Genomic DNA, 22,641 nt, shown 5'->3' with positions numbered 1-22,641 from the left:
TGCTAACAGCCTCTGGGGAATGGGAAGGATCACACTCTCTAACACAAGCAATCACCATCAGATGGCTTTCTTCCTGCCCTTTTGGTCACTTTTGGTCACATAGGCAGAGTAGGAGGAGGGGGCATGAGAAGAAAGGAAACTTGATATCAATAAGGGGCAAGACACCCTCACTCCCTTGGGCACCAGCTCTGGAGCCCCTTTTCCCTGGAGGAGTCTCTCTCTCTCCCCCCCCCTCTCTCTCTCCTATCCTTTAAATAAAACTTGTTTTCTCACCTGTGTATTTCTTGGGTTTTAATCTTCAACACTGGGGAAACAAGGACCCGAGTCTGATTTTCAAGTCCAGTTTCAGTACCTTGACCTTGTCATCAGGTCCCTCATTATGGGCCTCACCTGTGAAAGTTGACGCAGTGATGAACTTCCAATTTCCTGTCTCCATTGGGCTTCAGCAAAATGCGGTTCTCCCGCCTGTGACGACCACACAAGGCCAACTCCCAGCTTAAACCTGAGTGGACGCTCTGAAACAGAAACTGCTGCTCACCTGGACCCTCTGCTTTGGCAACTCTGTAGGTTCAGGTCCTTATCTGACTGCCCACAGTGACTCTGACTCTTCCTCCACATCTCTCTCTGCCTGTGCTCTTGGACACAGCATCCTGAAACCCTGTGGCTGCTTTGACTTTCTGTGACCTATTTATATCTCATTATTTGGAGTATGTGTGACTTGATTGTTACAGATATTAGAAATTAAGATGAGAATAAAGGAACTCGTGTTTGCCCAGCTTATGATGACCAGGAAGCCCACAAGTATTCAGTGACCTGCCTGATGAAATGCTACGACCTGAATTTACTGTGATTTGTTTTCAAATATAGCTTTTTCAGTCTGTGACTAAATGACCCAACCAGCACATCTGTAGAGGAGGAAAAGTTTATTTGAGGGCTCACAGTTTCAGAGGTCTCAATCCACTGACAGCAGGCTCCATTCCTTGGGGCTCAAGGTGAGGCAGGACATCATGGCAGAAGAGTGTGGAAAAGGGAAGCAGCTCATATGATGATCAGAAAGGGGAGGGAGAGGGAGAGAGAGAGAGAGAGGGAGGGAGGGAGGGAGGGAGGGCGAGGGAGAGAGGAGAACAGGGGAGGAGGGGGTAGGGTGGGGAGAGAAGAGACTTGACTCACCAGACACAAATATATACCCCAAAGCCACTTCCAATGCCCCCACCTCTTCCAGCCACACCCCACCTGCCTCCAGTCACCACTCAATTAATCCCATCAGACAGCAATTCCCTGATTGGGTTAAGACTCTCACAACCCAATAATTTCTCCTTTGAACTTTCTTGCATTGTCTCACACGTGAGCTTTTGCAGGGACACTTCACATCCAAACCATAATATTATTCAATAAATTCTGACATTGTGGAAAGACACCAAAGTGTTTCATTTATGTTAATGGCATAGCACACTCATGACAGTTACTGTTGTTTGAGTTTTTTCTTTTTTCTTTTTGTATTGGGATTGAACCCAGAGCCACATCCCCAGCCCTTTTTACTTTTTATTTTGGGACAGGGTCTAAGTTGCTTAGGGCCTTTCTAAATTGCTGACTCTGGCTTTGAATGTGCAATCCTCCTGCCTCAGCCTCCTGAGTTGCTGGGATTTCAGGCATGTGCCACTGTCCCAAGTACATGTGGTTTGATTTACAAGAAAAAGAATCATTAAAGGGGGTGAAGGCAAAGTCTTAGGTGACAGGAGTGATTTGGATGCAGTGTGGGAAGGGTAGGGCTGTGTCTTGAAGAATCCCCTTAGGCAGGAGGAAGGACCTTTTCTCCTGAGGCCGGGAAGGAAGGTAAAAACAGGTACAGTGGATATGACTTTGAAGGGAGGAAGCTGAGCAAGAGTCTCTGAATGAGGGCTGGGGATGTGGCTCAAGCGGTAGGGCGCTCGCCTGGCATGCATGTGGCCCGGGTTCAATCCTCAGCACCACATACCAACAAAGATGTTGTGTCCGCCGAGAACTAAAAAATAAATATTAAAAATTCTCTCTCTCTCTCTCCTCTCTCACTCTCTCCTCTCTCACTCTCTCTTTAAAAAAAAAGTCTCTGAATGAATTCCACTTATTTTAAGTAGCTGGAGTGGGTGGGGGAAGAAAAATGCCAGGGCTCATTCACTGGGTACCCTGTTAGTCTCCTTGCTGCCTCTCTTCCCTCCACCCCCAACAGTTGTTTAACAACACAGAACATGGAATAATCAATAAATTCTTCTTGATTGATCTGGCACAAATTAAACATAAACGTAGAAAAGCTTCTCTTCCCTCTTAAAAAATTGTGAAATAAATAAAAAAAAAAAGCTGGGGATATGGCTCAGTGGTTGAGCGCCCTTGGGTTCAATCCCCAGTAGCCACCCTCCCCACAAATTGTAATTCGTGATGATAGATGAAGGTACATGAAGAGCATCTGTTTCTTACAGACTCTCACCCACTTACAGATAGAATGGTCTATCTATAATTATAAAACATGCCTCAAAGTGGACTGGGGAACTTTCTGAAGGTCAGAAGTAAAAAAGGTAGTGCTGTGTGCATGCATGTGTTCAAATGTACACAAGCACACAAATAAATACATGTCTTGTCACTATGTGAAAAAATCTTAGGAAACAAGCAATCCTCTTTCTAGACCTCAAGTGAGTTGATTTCTTCCAAACTTAAGAGGTCACACTCTTTTGAACATGGAGCACACTGGTCTCCCCTTACAAAAGGACTCTAATCTCTTCTGTAATGTGGCGTGGTGTGTGTGTGTGTGTGTGTGTGTGTGTGTGTGTTTTCTTTTCTTAGGACACTTCCCATCTTTCACCCTCATAGACTTTAACCCCTTCCAGGACGGGGAGAATTCTGTGAGTTCACCATCTTTCTGTCTTTTGTAGTGACAACCACGAATCACCCTAGGAATGGAGAGTCAATGCACACCGGGCACATAGTGAGTACCTGGGTAAATACATGTTGAATACATGAGTGAATGCTGAACTGAATCTGGTAATCACAAGAGTTAGCAGAACTACTAAATATTTATTTTTATTCTCAGCCCAAAATGGCTGTTACTCTGAGTCTAGACGTAACGTTTGCGATTGAGGAACAGCTGCAACCTTCCAAACACTTAAGGACAGTGGCTTAACATCAGTCTGTCCTTTCCTGCGTTTCCCTTCCTCCCGTTCCTCAGTCGGTCCCACCAGGAAGCGCACCCCAAGGGCGCCAGGCGGGGACGGGCGACGCCGGCGCGTTTTGTCCCTCGCGCCCTCCGTAGCTCTGGGCCGCGCGCGGCCTTTTCAAAGTGACGAGCGGTCAAAACGCCACGGCAGTTCCCGGTCCGGCCGAGGGGAGCGGCGCGGTGCCGACTGCAGAGCCACCTGCGCGTCCGCCGCCGGTCCTTACCCCGTAAGCGCTGCTCGGCTGCCGGGTGGGCGCTTTCTCCCTCCACTTGGCTGCGTGAGCGCGCGGGGCGGCCGCGTTCGCGGGAAGGACCGTGGGCGCGGCGGCTGCAGGGCGGCGGGTCTGCGGGGGCGCTCGGCGCCTCGGCCCGGACCCCTCGCGGGGAGCCAGGCTGACGACCGCAGGTGCCCGCACCCCGGCTGCCTCCCGCCCCCTACCTTCTCTTTTGCGTCTTTTCTCGTGACCGCCAGTCCCTCTCCCATTCCCTCCTCTCCCGCTCCTGCTGCCGCCCTCGGCTGAGCTGGGCGGGCGGTGCGCCGGCAGCCGTGCGGGGCCCACGGGTGCGGGCGTCGGGGCCAGCAGGCCTGTGGTGGAGCGAGCCCTGTGGGCTTCCCGGCACAGCTCCTTCAGAGCACTCCCCGGAGTACGCGTTCCGCCGCTGCCCCGGTACCGCCGTTTCCTAGGTGTCGCCTTCTAAAAGAGCCACAGTGGTTTTTTGGGGGGTGGGATCGAACTCAGGGCACTCGAACCCTGAGCCCCATCCCCAGCCCTATTTTGTGTTTTATTTAGAGACAGGGTCTCACTGAGTTGCTTAGTGCCTCCCTTTTGCTGAGGCTGGCTGTGAACTCGCGATCCTCCTGCCTCAGCTGCGGGGATTAGTCAGACAACTGTGAATGGAGGAGACACAGTATATTTAGGTGCAAATAGCCTTAAGTATGGAAGGTGTGACTGAGTTCTCCTGTGTCTCAAGAAAATAATGAAATGTGAAATTATTTGTATTTAAATCAAGTGGTTTTTATTTGGCAGTGAGACTTCCCGGGTCACTCGACTTGCCAGGGCCTGCACCAGTGGCCTTTTCTTACACTGATGTCCTGGGTGGTCTTACCTACTCTCTTGCCTTTAGTGCCACCTCTGTGCTGATATCCCACAAATGTTTTGTCTTCAGCTATTGGATTCCAGGTATATATCCTATGTACACAAATATGTCCATATATTTCACATTTTCACCTAGTTGTCGAGTGTGGCATGTAAAGGTGAGCTTTTATTCTCTATTTCTGGTGCTCCTATTTTCTCCAGGTGCTCATTGGAGAAAATGGAGCCATTTCGGACTTATTTTTAACCACAGTCTGCTCATTGGGTAATCAGGATATTTTCTGTGCGTGGGATCATCATGTCCAAATATGTGGCCTTTTGTGTGCACTTTCTTTCACTTAGCATGATTGTTTTTAAATATTTTTTTTAATTGTAGATGGATACAATACCTTTATTTTTATGTGGTGCTGAGGATTGAACCCAGTGCCTCACATGTGCAAGGTGCACGCTCTACCACTGAGCCACAAACCCAGCCCCAAGCATGATGTTTTCAAGGTTCATTTATATTGCATATATTAGTGCTTTATTTGTTTTTATGACTGAGTAATATTCCTTTGTGTGCATATACCACATTTATATATTCATCATCTATGTGGCTATTATGAAGAATATTGTTTGCATAGACAGTTTTCCTGGATGGGATAACTGTTTACAACTTGGGACATGTAAGAGGAAGACATACTTTTTACCTTTTTGAACTAATGTTCTCTTTAATCAAGTGCATTATTAGTTTCTTTAATCAAGTTCTTATATTTTATGATTAACAAATACCCCCCCCCCCAATCACACACACACAATACCAATAGTGTGAACACAGGTAACAACTGTACCTTTGGCTTTCAGTTTACTTATTGTAAATAAAATTGGACTAAATATTTGTTGAGGTTTTTTTTAGTTTTCAGATTTTATGTTCATATTATAAAATGAGTGATGTTACAGGAATTTTTCTACATCAATGAAAGTTGTACTCTTTGTAACTGCAGTGTAACTTTTTTATCATAGGACCTAGAGAGGTTGTTACAATGGAAGGAACTGATAATTTCAAGACACCAAGCAAATTATCTGAAAAAAGGAAATCTGGTAAGACAGCAGATGTAATGAGATGTTTCTTCATTGTTATTGCTACTAGAAATGTCTTAGTATTGTTTTAGTTTGTTCTTTTACTATCTTTCATGCACGGTTCTAGAATGTCTTGTTTATAATGTTAATAAGACTTATTTAATAGAACAGGGTTTGGTTATCTATGGACTAATTTATTAACATTCTAACAGCTATCAAGGTTTTTTGGCTGGTGAAGAATCAATTTAGCTTAAACCATTAAGGAATTGCTTTACCTTTCTCCCTTCCTTACATGTCCTTATGAGGGAAAGAATGGGCAGAGGGAAATCTTTTCAACAAACAATTGGGTCTCTATATGCAAATAATGAACCTTGACCCTTAACTCAGGTCATAAAGATTAAAATCAACCAGAAACAGTGACACAAGCCTGCAATCCTAGCTAATTGGGAGGCTGAGGCAGGAAGATTTGAGGCCAGCCTTGTCATTTCACAATACCTTGTCTCAAAGTATAAAAAAGATTAGAGATATACCTCAGTGATAGAGTGCCCCTGGATTCAATCCCCAGTACTGAATTAACAAAAAAGTGTTAGTGGACATATCTGCCTTGCTTGCAATGCATTATATGTGGCAAATTACATTAATTTTCTATTGTTAAATCAGCATTTCATTCCTGGGGTAAAATCACTTTGGTTGAGATGTATTTTATCTATTACGTGACTTGATATGCTGATATTTGCTGTATTCATGCTCCTGCCTCAGCCTCCCAAGTAGTTGGGATTATAGGTGTGTGTGCAACTACTCCCAGTTCATAGGAAGATTTTAACTGATTTCACAATTAATATATATAGTGCTAGTCAAGTAATCTGTTTTTTCCTTTATGAGCTTTATTAGTGTTTTTCAAGGAATTTGTTACTTCTGAATGGTCAGATTATTGGCATAAAGTTATTAGTGATATACTGATTACCCTTCTGCCCTTTTTGGTTTCTGATGCTGGTATTTTATATATTTTTTCTTTTTTGCCTTAATCAACTGGACTTGAGGTTCATCTATCTGGGTGAATGCTGCACCTGTTGCTGAATGCAGTGTTCTATTCATGTCATTTAGGTCAATCTGGATGAACTGTTATGTTTTATTCAGGTCTTTTATATCCCTATTGATTTTTTTCTGTATTTAGTCTTAATTAATGAGAGAGGAATATTGAAGTCTCCAACTACAATTATGGATTTGTCTGTTTTTCCTCCCTTCAGTTCTATTTGTTTTTGCTTCATGTATTTTTAAGCTTTGTTGTTAAGTACACACATGTATTAATCAGGGTTCCCTAGAGGAGCAGAATCAACAGGAAGTATAATTCTAAAAGGGAGACTTATTAGGTTGGATTAAGTAACCAGAAGCTGGATAGTCCACAATGGCCATCTGCTGGTGAGCTGGAAGAACCAGTAGCTGTGCAGTCCAAGAGGCTGAAGCCTCAGACCCAGAGAGATCAATGGTGTTACCCTAGTCTGAGACCAAAGGCTTCCGGAGAATCACTGTCAGAGACTGCTTTGGAAGAGTGAAGAAGCAAGAGTCCAATATCCTCTGATGATGGCAGCAGAAATCTAGAACCCATTCTAGAAAACTGGAGCTTGCATCTGTGGCTGCTTCCTTGTTCTTCAAACTTTATTTCATCCAAGCCATCATCTTATTGGCCAGTGCTGCCCACACTTAAGGCAGGGTCTCCATTTCAGTTGGCTATCCCACATGCCCATCATTCCTAGACACACCCTCACTGACACACCTGCAATCCTCTTAATCTTTGGCATCTCTTACTCCAATCAAGTTGACAATTCAAATTAACCATTACAGTACACATTTAGGATAGTTATTTATTTTGATGAATTTTCCACTTCACTATTATGAAATGCCTTTCTTTATCTTAGGTGATACTCTGTTTTGAAGCCCATTTTATGTGATAATAACAGAGCCATCCAGCTTTATTTTGATTATTGTTTGAATGATATATGCTTTCCAACCTTTTATTTGTGTTTTTATATTTAAAAGTGAGTTTATTTTATAATAATGTTATATAGTTTTGTTTTTATCCATTCTGACAACTTCCACCCTTAGTTAGACAATTTCACCACTAGCCACATGGGGCTATTTAAAATTTGGATTCAGATTAATCATAATTAAATAAAATCACCAATTTAGTTTCTCATTTATATTAGCCACACTCTTTAGTGCTAAGTAACCACATTTGGGTAGCGACTTCTGTACTGAACAGCATAAATACAGAGTATTTTTCTTGTGGCAGGGTTTATTGGATAATACTGTTTAGACCATTTATACTTAATAAATTATGGAACTTAAATCTATTTTGCTATTGCTCTATAGCTCACTGATTTTTTTGCTCTCCTCTGCTTCATTTTTGGTAGTGTTTGTTGCTGTATCTTCAGTTTCTGTTCACCTTTCTTAGACTCTAAGGTGGTTATTCTTATCTCTTACATTTTTCATTCTTTTGAAAGTTTTCTTTACATCATTAAGTGCATTTTTAACATATGTTTAAGATTTCTTGTCATTAATTCCACCATCCCTGTCATTTGATGGTATGTTTTTATTGGTTTATTTTTCCCCTGGTATGGAACATATTTGGGGGACATATTTTCCTGCTTCTTTCATGGCTGGTAATTTTTTATATTTCACATCTTTTAGTGCTGGACTTTGTTATTCTTTTAGACTGTTTGATTTCATTAAGGCCTAAAGTTAACTCACCTGCATGTTAGTCTGTTCCTTTTGAGACTTGCTTTTAAGTTTTTTAATAGATTTTTCTTGTTGGGCTAAAAGGTAGCTGTGCTACCAAGTTGTGACTAGAGTTACTACATTCTGACTTATGGTAAAGTGAATTCATTCCTAGAATTGTGGGATTTCTAGTAATTTGTCAGTTCTTTCCTGGCTTTCCATATGTAACTACCCATTGTGTTTGCAGATGAGCACTTAGCCAAGTACTCACTGGGAGATCTTGCCAGATCTTCAGAGCACTCTCTTTTTCTAGCTCCTTCCATTTTGGTTCTCTGCTCTACAAATTCCAGTCACCTAGGTCTCTGATCTCTATCTCCATAGTTTTACAAGACTGCCAGGCTGTGTTTCCTTTATGTTGCAGCCTGGAAACAGCCTTTATGCATAAAATCAGGGCAGTTATATAGGGCTCCCTTCATTTCTTTCTCTTCTCTCAGAGTACGCAGACCTACTCTGCCTGTCGTCACATGTAAAATCCATTGTATTGTGTCAGGTGTTCTGTTGTTCATGAGCAGAAGTAGAACTCCTTTATCACATCTTTTTAAAGACAATAACGCTCTGGAATGTATATTGTTAATTAGGCTTCTGATGGTGATCACTGAGGGTTGTGGTTTTTGTTTTTTTGTTTTTTTTTTTTTGCTGAGTTCAAGGCCAGCCTTAACAACTCATGAGACCCCATGTCAAAATAAAACATAAAAAGGGCTAGGGATATAGCTCAGTGGTGGAGCATCCTTGGGTTCAATCCTCAGTGCCAAAAAAAAAAAAAAAAAAAAAAAAAAAAAAGCAGCAGCAAACACCAATATTCAAATATATATATATTTATATTTCATTTATTTCCCTTCTCTCAGAGGGCAGTTAGTACATAGTTTAGACTTGGAGGGCCACACATGAACTCTGTTGTATATTCTTTATTTTTTAACAACCCTTTAAAAATTTGGAAAAAATTCTTAGTCTGTGGACCATAGAAACACAAGACAATTTACTGACGTCTGCTTCAGGGTTAACGTAGGCATGGTCAAAGGGTATCCATTTAAGATTAGGATAGATAACTATAATTGCTCTCCAAAAAGATTATGCCAATTAATAGTCTTAATGACAATATTTTTAGAATATTAGGATGCTTTTATTAGCTTTTTCACATACTAATTCTATTTTTGTTTCTTTTTCCAACCAACATTTAGTGTTATGTTCAACTCCATATGTAACTATCCCTGCCTCTCCATTTATGCAGAAGCTTGGCTTTGGGACTGGGGTAAATGTTTACCTAATGAAGAGGTGAGTATAAAATTTCAGGTTAACTGTTTTATATGGAACTCAGAAACAAAAAAGGAATATGAAAATTCAAATATGTGGCTTTAGGCTATGTTTCTTGTCCTGCCTGACTGCTGTATCCCAATCCCTGGAATGCAATAACTTCCAGCTCTTGCCTGGTATACTTTTCTTGTAGCTTACTCCTGATGAATTATTTAAGAGGAAGTAGTTTACCTTTTAATTTTTCCTTGGCTTCTATAAGAAGGGGAAGTGACAGAGGAAAGGTATTCCTTTGTAGTATTAACATAAGATTTTCAATAAGTAAACCTCAAAGAGGAAGCCATTGCTTGAAAATGATAGTGACTGATAACTTCCTCTATCTGGTGAGTTGCCTTCTCAGGATCTTTCCTTCTAAAAAGTCAAAAGGGCTTTCTTTCTTATGGCGTTGTTACTAAGAGGAGGAAATACATGATTTTAAAGTTCGAAATTGTGTTAGAAACGAAGTAATTGAATAAGTATGGTGCTAATTATCAGTAATATAGATGTCAACAGTTTTGTGTGTATGTGTGTTACTGGGGATTGAAACCCACAGGGTGCTGTACCATATACATCCCCAGCATTTTTTCTTTTCTTTTCTTTTCTTTTTTTTTTTTTTTTAATTTTGAGGCAGGATCTCACTAAGTTGCCTAGGCAGATATTGAACTTGTGATCCTCCTGCCTCAGCCTCCTCATTTACTGGGATTACAGGCACTGGTGATGGTTTGTTTTCTAAAATTATTTCTTTTAATCATTACTCTTAGTTTCATGTCTGTTAAGTAGCAGAATACTCAGTTAATATGTATTCCTTAATGAATTCTTGGAATCAGCCTGATTAATCCAATCTTTCTTAGGATATCTTAGCTTCATTTACCTAGATTTGTATTGTTTCCAAACAGAAATGCTTTCTAAAATAAGAAGCTAATGAATTAAGAATATTCTAGCAATTATGTACAGTGGAGTATTCCTGAAGCATTTCTTGTTTGGAAATAATTTTCCTCCAGAATTTTGAGAATCTCTATCACCACCATTGTATTTTAGTTTACAGTGTTACTGTTGAGAATTGTGAAGCCTTTCTGATTGCTCATTCCTTTTCATGTAATGTTTTATGTTATCTATTTCTCCCACTCTCCAGATCTTTTTTTAAAGAAATTTTTAGATGTTGATGGACCTTTATTTTATTCACTTATTTTTATGCGGTGCTGAGAACTGAACCCAGTGCCTCATACATGCTAGACAAGCACTCTACCACTGACCCACAACCCCAGCCCCACTCTCCAGATCTTTGTATGATCTGATGGTTGCCAGTGTTCTGAAATTTGACAAATTACATGTCTGGGTGTGCCCCGCTTGGAATCTGATAGTTAACTGTTCTTAAATATTTTAAATTAAAAAAATTACTTTGTTGATGATTTCCAACTTGTTTTTCACTCTTCTCTACCTCAAATCCTATTATTTGGATATTGAACTAACTGGACTGGTTTCTAACTTACTTCTTTTTTTTTTAATCTGGTTATCTTGTCTTTTTGCTGTTTTCTGGGATATTTCCCCAACTTTATCTTCCAAGGTTTCAGTTGAGTATTTCATTTTTTAAATCTTGATTTTAATTATCTTTCTTTTTTTTTTAAACAAGTGAACTTGCTTTTTTTTTTAAAGTGAGAGAGAGATAATTTTTTAATATTTATTTTTTTAGTTTTCGGCGGACACAACATCTTTGTTTGTATGTGGTGCTGAGGATTGAACCCGGGCCGCACGCATGCCAGGCGAGCGCGCTACTGCTTGAGCCACATCCCCAGCCCCAATTATCTTTCTTAAAAATAACATCCAAGTATTTTGAGGTTGTAGATGTGTTCTGTATCTTGGATATCAATAACAGATGTATACACATGTAAAAACTCACTGAGCACTTGGTATGCCTATGTTATTAGTTACTACTCTGTTCCTACCTGAGTCTCATGTTTTCAACTGCTAGTAAACCAAAGGCTAAAGACCCTCTGTTTTACCTCCTGGGGACTGCCCAGTGGGACAGAACTGGGACTGGTGTATAGGAATCCCCCTGCTTTGAACATCATGTTTCAAGCCCTTCACTAGGTCTTTTAAGTCAGTTACTTTCTAGCTTCTGAAATTGAGTTGCTCTGGTCTCCTCTTCTGGTATTTGTAAGTGGGTATGTCTTAAAACAGCTATTTGCCATATATTTATTTGTTGGTACTGGGGATTGAACCCATAGATGCTTAACCACTGAGCCTCATCCCCAGCCCTTTTTATTAGAAAGGGTCTTGCTTAGGGCCTCACTATATTACTGAGACTGGCCTTAAACTTGTGATCCTCCTGCCTCAGCCTCCAGAGTCACTGGTATTAGAGTCACTTTTTTACCAAATGGTACCATGTGGTACCATCCCTGGCATATACATGTAAGCTATTGTTTTAATCAGGAAGTTTATATTTTTAAATGTTAAATCAAGTTTGAATTCCTAAACTACGCAATGTATTTTGATTATTATTAAATAAATTGATAGATTATTAATATTTGCTAGGAATTTTTGTTCTATAAGTATATATAAGTGAAGTTGGTTGTGATTTTCCTTTTTCTGCTCTCTTTGATTTTTTTAAAAGGGGAAGTTATATTAGACTTAGAGTCCCTTTACTTTTCATTTTCTGGGGAATAGTTTGTATGAGATTGAACGGCAGATTTCTTGAGAGTTTAGTAAATTCACTTATAGAATCATCTGAGCTTCATATTTCTCGTAGGAAGATTTTAAGCTACTGAGTAATTTTTTCTTTAATCAGTTTTCTTAGATTTTTCTAGTAATATCCATTTTGTCTTAAGTTATTGGCAAAAAGTTTTAGTATTTATTTTAAAAATTTTCTACTATACCTGTAGTCATGTCCCCATTTTTATTTGAAGTATTATTTATGCTACCTTTTGTTTTTCCTTGCATAATCTCATCAGAAATTTGTCAGTTTTATTATTCTTAATGAATCAACTTTTAGCTTAGCCAAGTATTTATTCAGATTTTATAAATCTGTTCTTGTTATTCTGTAGATCAGAGTAGGTATGGAAAAGGAGAGGATGGACTTTCTCTCTAGAGTCTAAACATTCAAGAGCTATGAGGGTAACACTGAAACTTGAGAAATAGCTTTTTTTACCATAAAATGATATGGAAGAGGTTCCCCTCAAATGCTGCTGTTATTTAAAACTAAGTTTAGCTGAGCATGGTGGCACATCCCTGCATTCCCAGTGGCTTGGGAGGCCAAGGCAGGAGGATTGCAAGTTCAAAGCCAGCCTCAGCAACTTAACAAGGCCCTAAGCAACTCAGTGAGACCTTGTCTCTAAATAAAATAAAAGGGCTGGGAATGTGGCTCAGTGGTAAAATGTCCCTGAGTTCATTCCCTGGTACCAACAAAACAAAACCAATCGAACAAAAACCCCCCAAACCTGGAAGTTTAAAAACAATTTAGATAAACTTATGGATAATAGATATATATGAATTTAAAAATATTATGATTCTTTTGAGTACAGGATTTTCCATTGAACAAAGTTCTGCAATGCAGTGCTATGCCTGTGAGAGTAGAAAGCTAACTATATCTTTGGTTCAGTCTACATCTTTTTTCAGTACTGGGGATGGAACCAGAGCCCTTCTACCTGTGCTATTTCCCAGGCCCTTTTTATTTTTTGAGACAGGGTCTTGGTAAGTTGCCCAGGCTGGCCTGGAGCTTGGGCATCACCTGTTTCAGCCTCCTGATAAACTGTGATTACAGGTGTAATAGTGTAAATATACTTGGGCCTATTCACAAACTTCCATGTTTGGCTACATACCCTCCCCTTTGCTGAGGATCAAACCCAGGGCCTCACACATGCTAGGTGAGCACTCTACCACTGAGGCACAACCCCAGCCCCCCAAGTGTTTTTGTTTAACTTCTCTAAGTTAAATTTCTTAAGGTTTAATATTTATTATGTTATCATTCTGTAACTCATCTCTGATTCATATGTTTAATAAGCATTTGGTTATATGACATGCTAGAAGAGAAAAAATAGAAAATAGTAGTTTCCAATTTTAAAATGTGTATGTATACATATATTTTGTTATTATTATTATTATTATTGGTACCAGGAATGAACCCAGGGGCACTCTACCACTGAGCCACATCCCCAGCCCTTTCTAGTTTTTATTTGAGACAGGGTCTCACTAAGTTGCTTTGGCCCTTGCTAAATTGCTGAAGCTCGCCTTGAACTTGTGGTCCTCCCAGATTGCTGGGTTACAGACTTATGTCCATCTTAAAAATTTATAATTTTAGATAGTTTATAACAGTCTATCCTTGTCCTTTTTTTTATTCCATCTCTGTTGTTCCATCAACAGATTTCTCTCATCTTCTCATATGTTCTAGTTGCAAGAGAAATGTAGCAGAGGTGTTGATAGTCTAAAATATTTTAAATATTTTTTTAATTTTTATTTTTTTAGTTATAGGTGGACACAATATCTTTATTTTTATGTGATGCTGAGGATCGAACCCAGTGCCTCACACATGGGAGGCGAATACTCTCCCTCTGAGCTACAGTCCCAGTCCCTTAAATATTTTTTAAAAACAATTACTGTCGAGTCTTTCAAAATTTAATATTTGAAAATGTGTTGTGGGTCTTTATTCATTCAAATACTATTTTTTATTAATATATATATACATATATATTTACTTACTTATTTTAGATCTCCAAGAGGTTTGTCTCATTCTCCTTGGGCTGTAAAAAAGATTAATCCCATCTGTAGTGATGATTATCGGAGTATATATCAAAAGAGGCTAATTGATGAGGCTAAGATTTTGAAAAGCCTTCATCATCCAAACATTGTAGGTAAGTTTTAAATTTGTTACCAGTACGTGGAATTATTATTCTTTATATCCAGAAATAGTATAAATACTTTAACTGGTTTTACTAATCAAAATGAAGAGAATGGGGCTGAAGGTTGTCAGGAATCAAATTAATGTGGACAGTCTAAAAAAAAAAATTCTACCCTAGTGCAGCGGCACATGCTGTGGATCTCTGGAGGCTGAGGCAGGAGGATTGTATATTCAAGGCCAGCTTTGGTAACTTAGGGAGATCTTGTCTTAAAATAAAAAGGACTGGAGATGTAGCTTAGTGGTAGAGAAACCCTGGATTGAAGGGGAAAAAAAAAATCTCATAAAAATCTTTTAAGTATATATTTAAACTTCATGGGGATGTAGTCATTATGGTGCTGTCCTTTTAAAATGATCTTCATTTAATGGTAAAATCATTTTATTCAGGGAGGCACAGAGTATAAAAAAATATTTTAATTTGTGTTACTAGTGGCGACCACTGAAGGCATTTAAAATTTGGTCTACTGAATTAGTTTTGTAAATAATAGCTGTTTCATCGTATATTTGTTAGTATTAGTCCAGATTCATGCTTTCAATCACAGAGCTGTAAAAAAGACATGTTCTGTTTTCTTGAGGTTATCGTGCTTTTACTGAAGCCAGTGATGGCAGTCTGTGCCTTGCTATGGAGTATGGAGGTGAAAAGTCTCTAAATGATTTAATAGAGGAGCGAAATAAAGACAGCCAGAATGCCTTTCCAGCAGCTGTAATTTTAAAAGTTGCTTTGAACATGGCAAGAGGGCTAAAGGTAACTATACCGTTGTATTTTAAATAACTTTTGTGGACTATGAAAATACTAAATACTTGTTATACATAATTACAATTTTTTTTTCTTCAAAGGAGGGAGTTAATTCTTAAGTCTGTATAGAGTCTCATATTGCAGAATGAACCATTTTTAAAAATTTTGATTAGGAAAGTATTGTTTAGGGCCCCCACATATGCCTGAAATAATCTAAGACCAGGTAGTTTTGCAATAGCGATTACATGTTAGACTTAGTTAACACAAATTTAGTAATTATTCCTGGGGGCATAGCCTAAACCCCTGTTGATATAAGCAAACCCCCTATGGATTACTTTGTGTGATGTTAAGTTTTGGGTATCATGGGTATACACATATAGGTTCAATGAAGAAAACTCTGTCAGTGTTATGCAAAGAAATTATTATAATTTTGGATAAATCATTTACACAGAAGTAACATTGGCTCCAAAAAACTATTGGGTGACTCAAAATTGGGTCAGGTAATGATGATACTGATGCCAAAGTTGCATGTTAAAGTTCAAATTGATAAACAGATTAGGAAAAAAAAGCAATGTTCCTAAATATTCTAATACCTTTATAAAGAACCTAATTTCAAATAGAATAAATTTAAAAATCTGAATTGTTTAGTAATATTTTTGATGTGTATGAATAATGAAATTAATAGTGTAAATATACTTGGGCCTATTCACTCTATGATGGATTGCATTTAAATTAAGTATGTAAACATACCTGTGTAAACAGCAGATCTACACCAAGAACAGTTGTGGGACACCACCCATGAATTAATTATTTGAGTTCTTCACTCGGCTTTTAGCCATTAGGTTTTACTTTGCAAACTATTTTGTGGCTCCTCCCACTCAATGGATTGCACAATGGACATGACCTATTTTCCTCCACTAGGGAAACTGCTTTTGTAGCTCCAGAGTAGGGCGTAACCTGGTGGAAACTGGACAGCCCACCTCCTACCTTATTTGGCAAAGAACATCCCATAGAAAACCTTTGATGCTTCCCCCTGTATAAATAAAGCACATATGGGCTCTCTCACTCTTTCCAGTGTGGAAGCTTGATCTCTAGGATGGGAGAGCCACCTGCTACCCCACCTTTCTAAAATTACTTCCTGTGTCCTGTGGTTTCTTGCTGTTTCTTTCTTAGCTTTATTTCACAGCCAGCTGATTACACACAGAAGAAACCCAAATTCCACCACCCCTGTGGGACGTGGGCAAGAAACGGTCTCATTTCTAAGCTGGGCTCATAGAGAAATGTTCAAATACTGATGAATGAACAAATAACCATTTTGCAGGTCATTTTACAATGTATTATTATTACTTGTCAAGTACAATTTGAGGAAGATTCCAAAATTATTTCCAAAATACTAGCCTCAAGTAAAATTGAAGTTGGAAAATTGCAGTAGCGCCTTCTGATATGTAAATACATAGGATGGGTTTGAAAATACAAAGAAGTTAACATATACTTAGACATCTATCTTTAAGACATCTTTCAGATTTATCTGAGAGATTTTCCCTTCTCTGGCTTCAAATAATTTGAAATTATGGTTGAATCAGTTTATACTTTAGGAAGGGAGTTCAAGTCACTGAACTTCAGTTTTATTTTTTTTTAATTTTTTTAGAAAGAGGAGAGGGAGGGGGAGAGAGAATTTTTTTTTTAATATTTATTTTTCAGTTCTCAGCAGACACAACATCTTTGTATGTGGTGCTGAGGATCGAACCCGGGCCACACACATGCCAGGCGAGCACGCTACCGCTTGAGCCACATCCCCAGCCCCTTCAGTTTTATTTGAAGGTTTCTTTTTAAAATTTGTTTTCTTGTGGTGCTGAGGATTGAACCCATGACCTTGTGAATGCTAGGCAAGTGTTCTACCACTAAGGTACATCTCCAGTCCTGAAGGTTACATATGTCGATTAAGTTGTACTTCTGCTCATGGGTATTGATTTTTTACAATTTTAGTATTTACACCAAGAAAAGAAACTGCTTCATGGAGATATAAAGTCTTCAAATGTTGTAATTAAAGGTGATTTTGAAACAATTAAAATCTGTGATGTAGGAGTCTCTCTACCATTGGATGAAAATATGACTGGTAAGTAATACTGTTTTAAATTTTTGTTTTTATATAACTTTAAAATTCCTGATTTTTATATGTAAAAATACATAGTAAATTCACATGCTTCAAAGATTTAAAACAAATTTTGAAAAATATATAATAAAAAGTATCCCTACTTTTCTATCTCACTTTGACTTAGGGTCCTCCTTTGCCACATATGTTATTAGCTTTACTATTAGCTTATGTTTTAACTGAAGATAGGTTTGGGAAAGATTTCTAATATGGATTGAGATTTTTACGATATAAAACATCTTGGAATGGAAAATAAAAATTTTTAACAAGATTTTTGAAAGGGACTCACTTAGTTTCAATAATGTGATGAAATTTGGGAAACTGCTCGAAGAAACTGGAGTGGAACTAGGAAAGAGGAATGTTAGTAAAAATCAGTTTTCTACTTTTTGCTTTTTGGCCCAGCCCAACTCATTCTTCCCTCTGCATTATAAATACTGATCATTCTCAGAAGTTTAAGATGTTCTTGGTGAGAACCAAGAGCCAGCCTTAAGAAAGGGCCTTTTTAAATATATATATATATATATGAATATAAGTTAAAAGGATGGCCCATGACTGCTTTTATGGGTCTTATGTAAACCTTAATTTTTAGCAGAAATAAAAGTTTACGGGCGGGAGTGGGTAGGAATGATGGTGGAATGAGATGAACATCATTACCCTAGGTACATGTATAACTGCATATGTGGTGCAACTCTACATTGTGTACAACCAGTGAAATGAGAAGTTATGCTCCATTTGTGTACAATGAATCAAAATGCATCTGCTATCATGTATAAGTAATTAGAATAAAACAAGTTTACAACTTGAATTGAGGGCAAAAGCCAGAATAAATAGTGACTATAATGATATCTATAATTAATAAAAATAGAATTGTCCTGTATCCTTATGCTAAATAACTACAACAAAGTCAAAACTTTGGGAAAAAAAGAAATTCTTGAAAGATACTAAAAATGAGATTTTTTTAATGTCATTTTCTCAAAACTTAATAATCAAGTAGACAAAACTAAGTAAGGAATCTGAATAATATGATTAAACTCTTTGTATTAGTATATTTATTAAAAATGCCAGATGGCGCACACCTATAATCCTAGCAATGCCTCTAATCCCAGCAATTCAGGAGAATGAGGCAAGTTCTAGGGCAGCCCCAGCAACTTGGTGAGACACTGTCTCAACACTTAGTAAGGGCTGGGGATGGAGCTCAGTGAAAGAGCACCCACACCTAGGTTCAGTCCTTATTACAGGGGTAGGGGGAAATTAATATTAAAATTGGCCATGTATTATTAGGTCACAAAAGAAAACTTCAGATTATAAAAGTAGTGTAGTAGTTGGCATGTGTTGATGTCAGTGCTGTAAATCTAGAAATATGTAGCAAAATTGGAAATAAAAAACTATTTTTAATAAATTTAAAACACTTGTAAATAATTTTTGGTTGGCCAAAAGGAAAAATCAAATTCCAGTTAGAAAATATTCAAAAATTACAAATTTACAACAAATCAAACCTAGTTAATATAGTTAAAACTATTCAAAGGGAAACTTTTTCATTATTATAAAATTGAGTTATACTTAAAAAAATGAAACCCTAGGGCGGGGCTATAGCTCAAAGGTAGAGAGCTTGCCTCGCATGTGTGAGGCACTGGGTTCGATCCTCAGCACCACATTAAAAAAAAGATATTGTGTCCATCTACAACTAAAAAAATATTTTTAAAAAATGAAACCCTAAGAGGGGCTGGGTTGTGGCTCAGTGGTAGAGTACTTGCCTCGAAAGTGTGAGGCATTGGGTTGGATCTTGGCACCACAGAAAAATAAACAAAAAAATGAAACCCTAAGAAAAGCAGAAAACAGCAATGAATAGAAAATTTATAAATTCTACAAAATTAATTTAGAAACCACTCAATTCCAAAAAACCAAATGCCGAATGTTTTTTCTTATATAAGGAGGCTGATTCATAGTTGGGAGGGAGAACATGGGAGAAATAGATGAATGCTAGATAGGGCAGACGGGTGGGAAGGGAAGGGAAGGGGCAGGGGGTTAGAAATGATGGTGGAATGTGATGGACATCATTATCCAAAGTACATTTATGAAGACATGAATTGGTGTGAATATACTATGTATACAACCAGAGATATGAAAAATTTTGCTCTATATGTGTAATATGAATTGTAATGCATTCTGTCATATATAAATAAAAATTTAGAAACCACTAAGATGTATTTGGAAATTTAACAACAAAAATTTAACCTATGGACCAAAGAAAACAATAAGGGAAATTGGAGAGTATTTTGAATTAAATAATAAGGAAATACAACATTAAAATATGTGAGGCAAAAGCTAAAGCAGGGTCTAGAGGGAAATCTGTAGCTATTAGTGACTATAGTTAAAAAAAAAAAAAAAAGTTCTAAATGAATCACCTGTATTCACTTGCAAGCTAGAAAAGAGCAAGACAGATCCAAAGGAGACCAGAGAAAGGGAATAAGAAATATATGAACAGAAATCAGAAGAAAAAATAAACACTAGAAAATATTAGTAAAGCCTAAAGCTGGTTCATAGAAAAGATAATAAAAGTTATAAGTCCCTATAGACTGATCAGGAAAAAAAGAGAAAACAATGTCAGGAATGCAAAAGAAATACAGCTATAGATTCTACACATATATAAAGAATAAGACAGTTTATACCACTAAATTGGATAACTTAAAATGAAAAGGACAATTACCTTAAAAATATAATTACAAGGGGCTGGGGATGTGGCTCAAGCGGTAGCACGCTCACGCATGCGTGCGGCCCGAGTTGGATCCTCAGCACCACATACAAACAAAGATGTTGTGTCTGCCGAAAACTAAAAAATAAATATTAAAAAACTCTCTCTCAAAAAAAAATATATATATAATTACAAAAATTGATATAGGAAGAAAATAGGGAATCTAAATAGCCTTACATCTATTAAAGAAACATTCCCACAAGGAAAACTCAAGAGCTAAATGTTTCTACTGTTGATTTCTTTTGAACATTAGAGAAATCTATAAAACCATTAGGAAAAAGTAAAGTTAGCTATTATATTTCTGTATATTATCAATAAATAATAAAAATTCCATTTTTAAGTGTCAAACTCAAAAAATATTCAAGAATTAATTTAACAAGTCTAAGGTCTCTATATTGAAAACCATAAAGCATCACTGAGAGAATTAAGTAATATATATAACTAAGTGGAGAAATATTGCAATTATAGACTGGAAAACTCAATACTGTTGAGATGTTAATTCTTCCCAAATTGACGCAGAGATTCAGTCTATTCCCAGTCAGAATTATAGATGAAATTGATGAATTGACTCTAAAATTTAAATAGAAATGTGAGTGGACCTGTGTCATTCCTAAGCAGAGCCAGTGTATGATTTGACCCTTTCCCTATTTTCTGACTTAGCAATCATGAAAGCATTGAAATGAAATTTCATCCTCCATTCTATGACAGCAAGTTCACAAAACAAAGAACCTGAGGCCCATTAGGTATCTGCCCAAGGCTGACAGCTTGCATGTATTTGAATTCTGATGAGGCAGTCTTGCTCTAGAGTATGAAATCTTGTTATCCACAATCTATTTATATTTCTACCATTTTCTAAGAGAATTGTTTCCCTATGTCTTGACAACTGATCGCTTTTTGAAATTTAACATTCTAATACAGGGAAAGTACCTTATCAATGAAGTTGAATGTGTTTTCATGTCTGCTGGATATGATTAGCCTGTAAACCATTTGCCCATTTTTATTGTGTAGCTTTTCTTCTTAGGGATTTCTAATGCCTGCCCTCATAATTTTTATTTGCATTTTGCTTATTTCAGTGACCGATCCTGAGGCCTGTTACATTGGTACTGAGCCGTGGAAGCCCAAGGAAGCTTTGGAGGAAAATGGCATTATTACTGATAAGGCAGACATATTTGCATATGGCCTTACTCTGTGGGAAATGATGACTTTATCTATTCCACACTTTAATTTTGATGATGATGATGATGATGAAGGTACAGTTTTATTATTATTGTGTTGTTTTCAGTTCTAGGAATCCAACCTAAGGCCTTGCACATGCTAGGTAAATGCTCTACCACTGAACTACACCCCCAGACCAGTGGTGTGAATAGAACATAAATCAGTGTCTTTGCTTCACATTGAGGATTAGCTTATACATTTATATAATTACATTAAGATAAAATTCTTAAAAAGCAAGATGTTTGACTTAGTAGATAGTTTGTAACATACATAGTACATTAATACTAGTGATTAATTTGGTTATGTTTAATGTCACATAATTGAGATTTAGATTGATCGAAAATAGGGAAATAAATTTAGGTCTAGGAAGGGCAAAATGGCTCATACCTATAATCCCAGCAGCTCTGGAGTCTGAGACAGGAGGATTGTAAGTTCAAAGCCAGCCTCATCAATGTCTCTAAATAAAACACAAAATAGGACTCTCAGAGGTTGAGAGCCCCTGAGTTAAATCTAGAGGAACAAAGTTATCTTAAAAACTCCCCTTGCTTGAGAAGAAAATACTGAAAAGTTGTCATAGGAGGAGTATGGGTTGGTAGCCTAAAAATCTAAGACATTAGTAATCTACTCAATGGCATGTTGAAGAGATTGCCTGTGGTATAATGGAAACTATATTGGATGATAAGTTCTTACTTCAAGAAGGTAAGCTATTATGCTTTTCCATGACCTCAAATGGTTTAGCTTATTTCAATCTCTAATTCCTTTGTGAGCAGATAAAACTTTTGATGAAGATGACTTCAATGATGAGGCATATTATGCAGCTTTGGGAACCCGGCCACCTGTTAATATGGAAGAACTGGATGAATCCTACCAGAAAGTAATTGAACTCTTCTCTGTATGCACTAATGAAGATCCTAAAGATCGTCCCTCTGCTGCACACATTGTTGAAGCTTTAGAACTAGATGGCCAGTGATCACGTTCATGACCACCTCACCATGTATGGTTTGTGTAACTGTTCTGTTTATTTGATACATTTATATAGTTACTATGATGATCTACAGTTACTAGTCTCTGAAAGAGGCCTACTGTAGGACCATAGTATTGTTAACATTTGAATTACTTTTTAAGGCTATATTTTATATTTGCATGATAAACACTCAGTATTATACTGGATTTTCTGTGAAGTTTAAAAAACTAGCTCTGCAGGCCCTTAAATGTTGCTCATACAGAGTTAAATCACTAACTATAAATGTTGTAAACTATCTAATATTAATTTGAATTGAATGACCATAACTTTTACTAATGATCGTTCTTACATATTTTCTTTTTATGGATCTATTAAAATTAGCACTTTATACAGTGCAAAAGCCTGCATTTGCTTCTGTTTTGGCTGATGTACTTATAAATGGTCACTAGAACTTGAAGAAAAAAATGACTCAATAGAATAGCTCCTTGGGTAATTTGATTCTTTGGCTTGTATTTTCTGATCCCTTTTTTAGTTT

The 22,641-nt window shown here is 37.6% G+C and overlaps 1 protein-coding gene across 1 annotated transcript; it reads left to right on the top strand.

The window, feature by feature from the left end:
• The first annotated feature begins 3,326 nt into the window (after window positions 1–3,326).
• PBK (PDZ binding kinase) lies at window positions 3,327–22,147 on the top strand. The gene is made up of 8 exons (XM_081269872.1): window positions 3,327–3,411; window positions 5,281–5,358; window positions 9,291–9,384; window positions 14,101–14,243; window positions 14,863–15,032; window positions 17,010–17,139; window positions 21,001–21,177; window positions 21,913–22,147. The coding sequence occupies exons 2-8, from the start codon at window positions 5,301–5,303 to the stop codon at window positions 22,110–22,112; spliced, it is 972 nt and encodes a 323-aa protein (XP_081125998.1). The 5' UTR covers window positions 3,327–3,411; window positions 5,281–5,300; the 3' UTR covers window positions 22,113–22,147.
• The last annotated feature ends 494 nt before the right edge of the window (window positions 22,148–22,641 follow it).

This window comes from Spermophilus citellus (genome assembly GCF_964194105.1).
Source record: "Spermophilus citellus genome assembly, chromosome: 16".
NCBI classification, from domain to species: domain Eukaryota; kingdom Metazoa; phylum Chordata; class Mammalia; order Rodentia; family Sciuridae; genus Spermophilus; species Spermophilus citellus.
This window is presented reverse-complemented; position numbering and strand designations above follow the sequence as displayed.

Bases quoted from the DNA above. Each gene is read 5' to 3' on its own strand.
- PBK (XM_081269872.1), top strand. From the start codon at position 5,301: ATGGAAGGAACTGATAATTTCAAGACACCAAGCAAATTATCTGAAAAA. The intron at 14,244-14,862 runs GTAAGTTTTAAA...TGTTTTCTTGAG, and splicing joins TCATCATCCAAACATTGTAG to GTTATCGTGCTTTTACTGAA. The intron at 17,140-21,000 runs GTAAGTAATACT...TGCTTATTTCAG, and splicing joins ATTGGATGAAAATATGACTG to TGACCGATCCTGAGGCCTGT.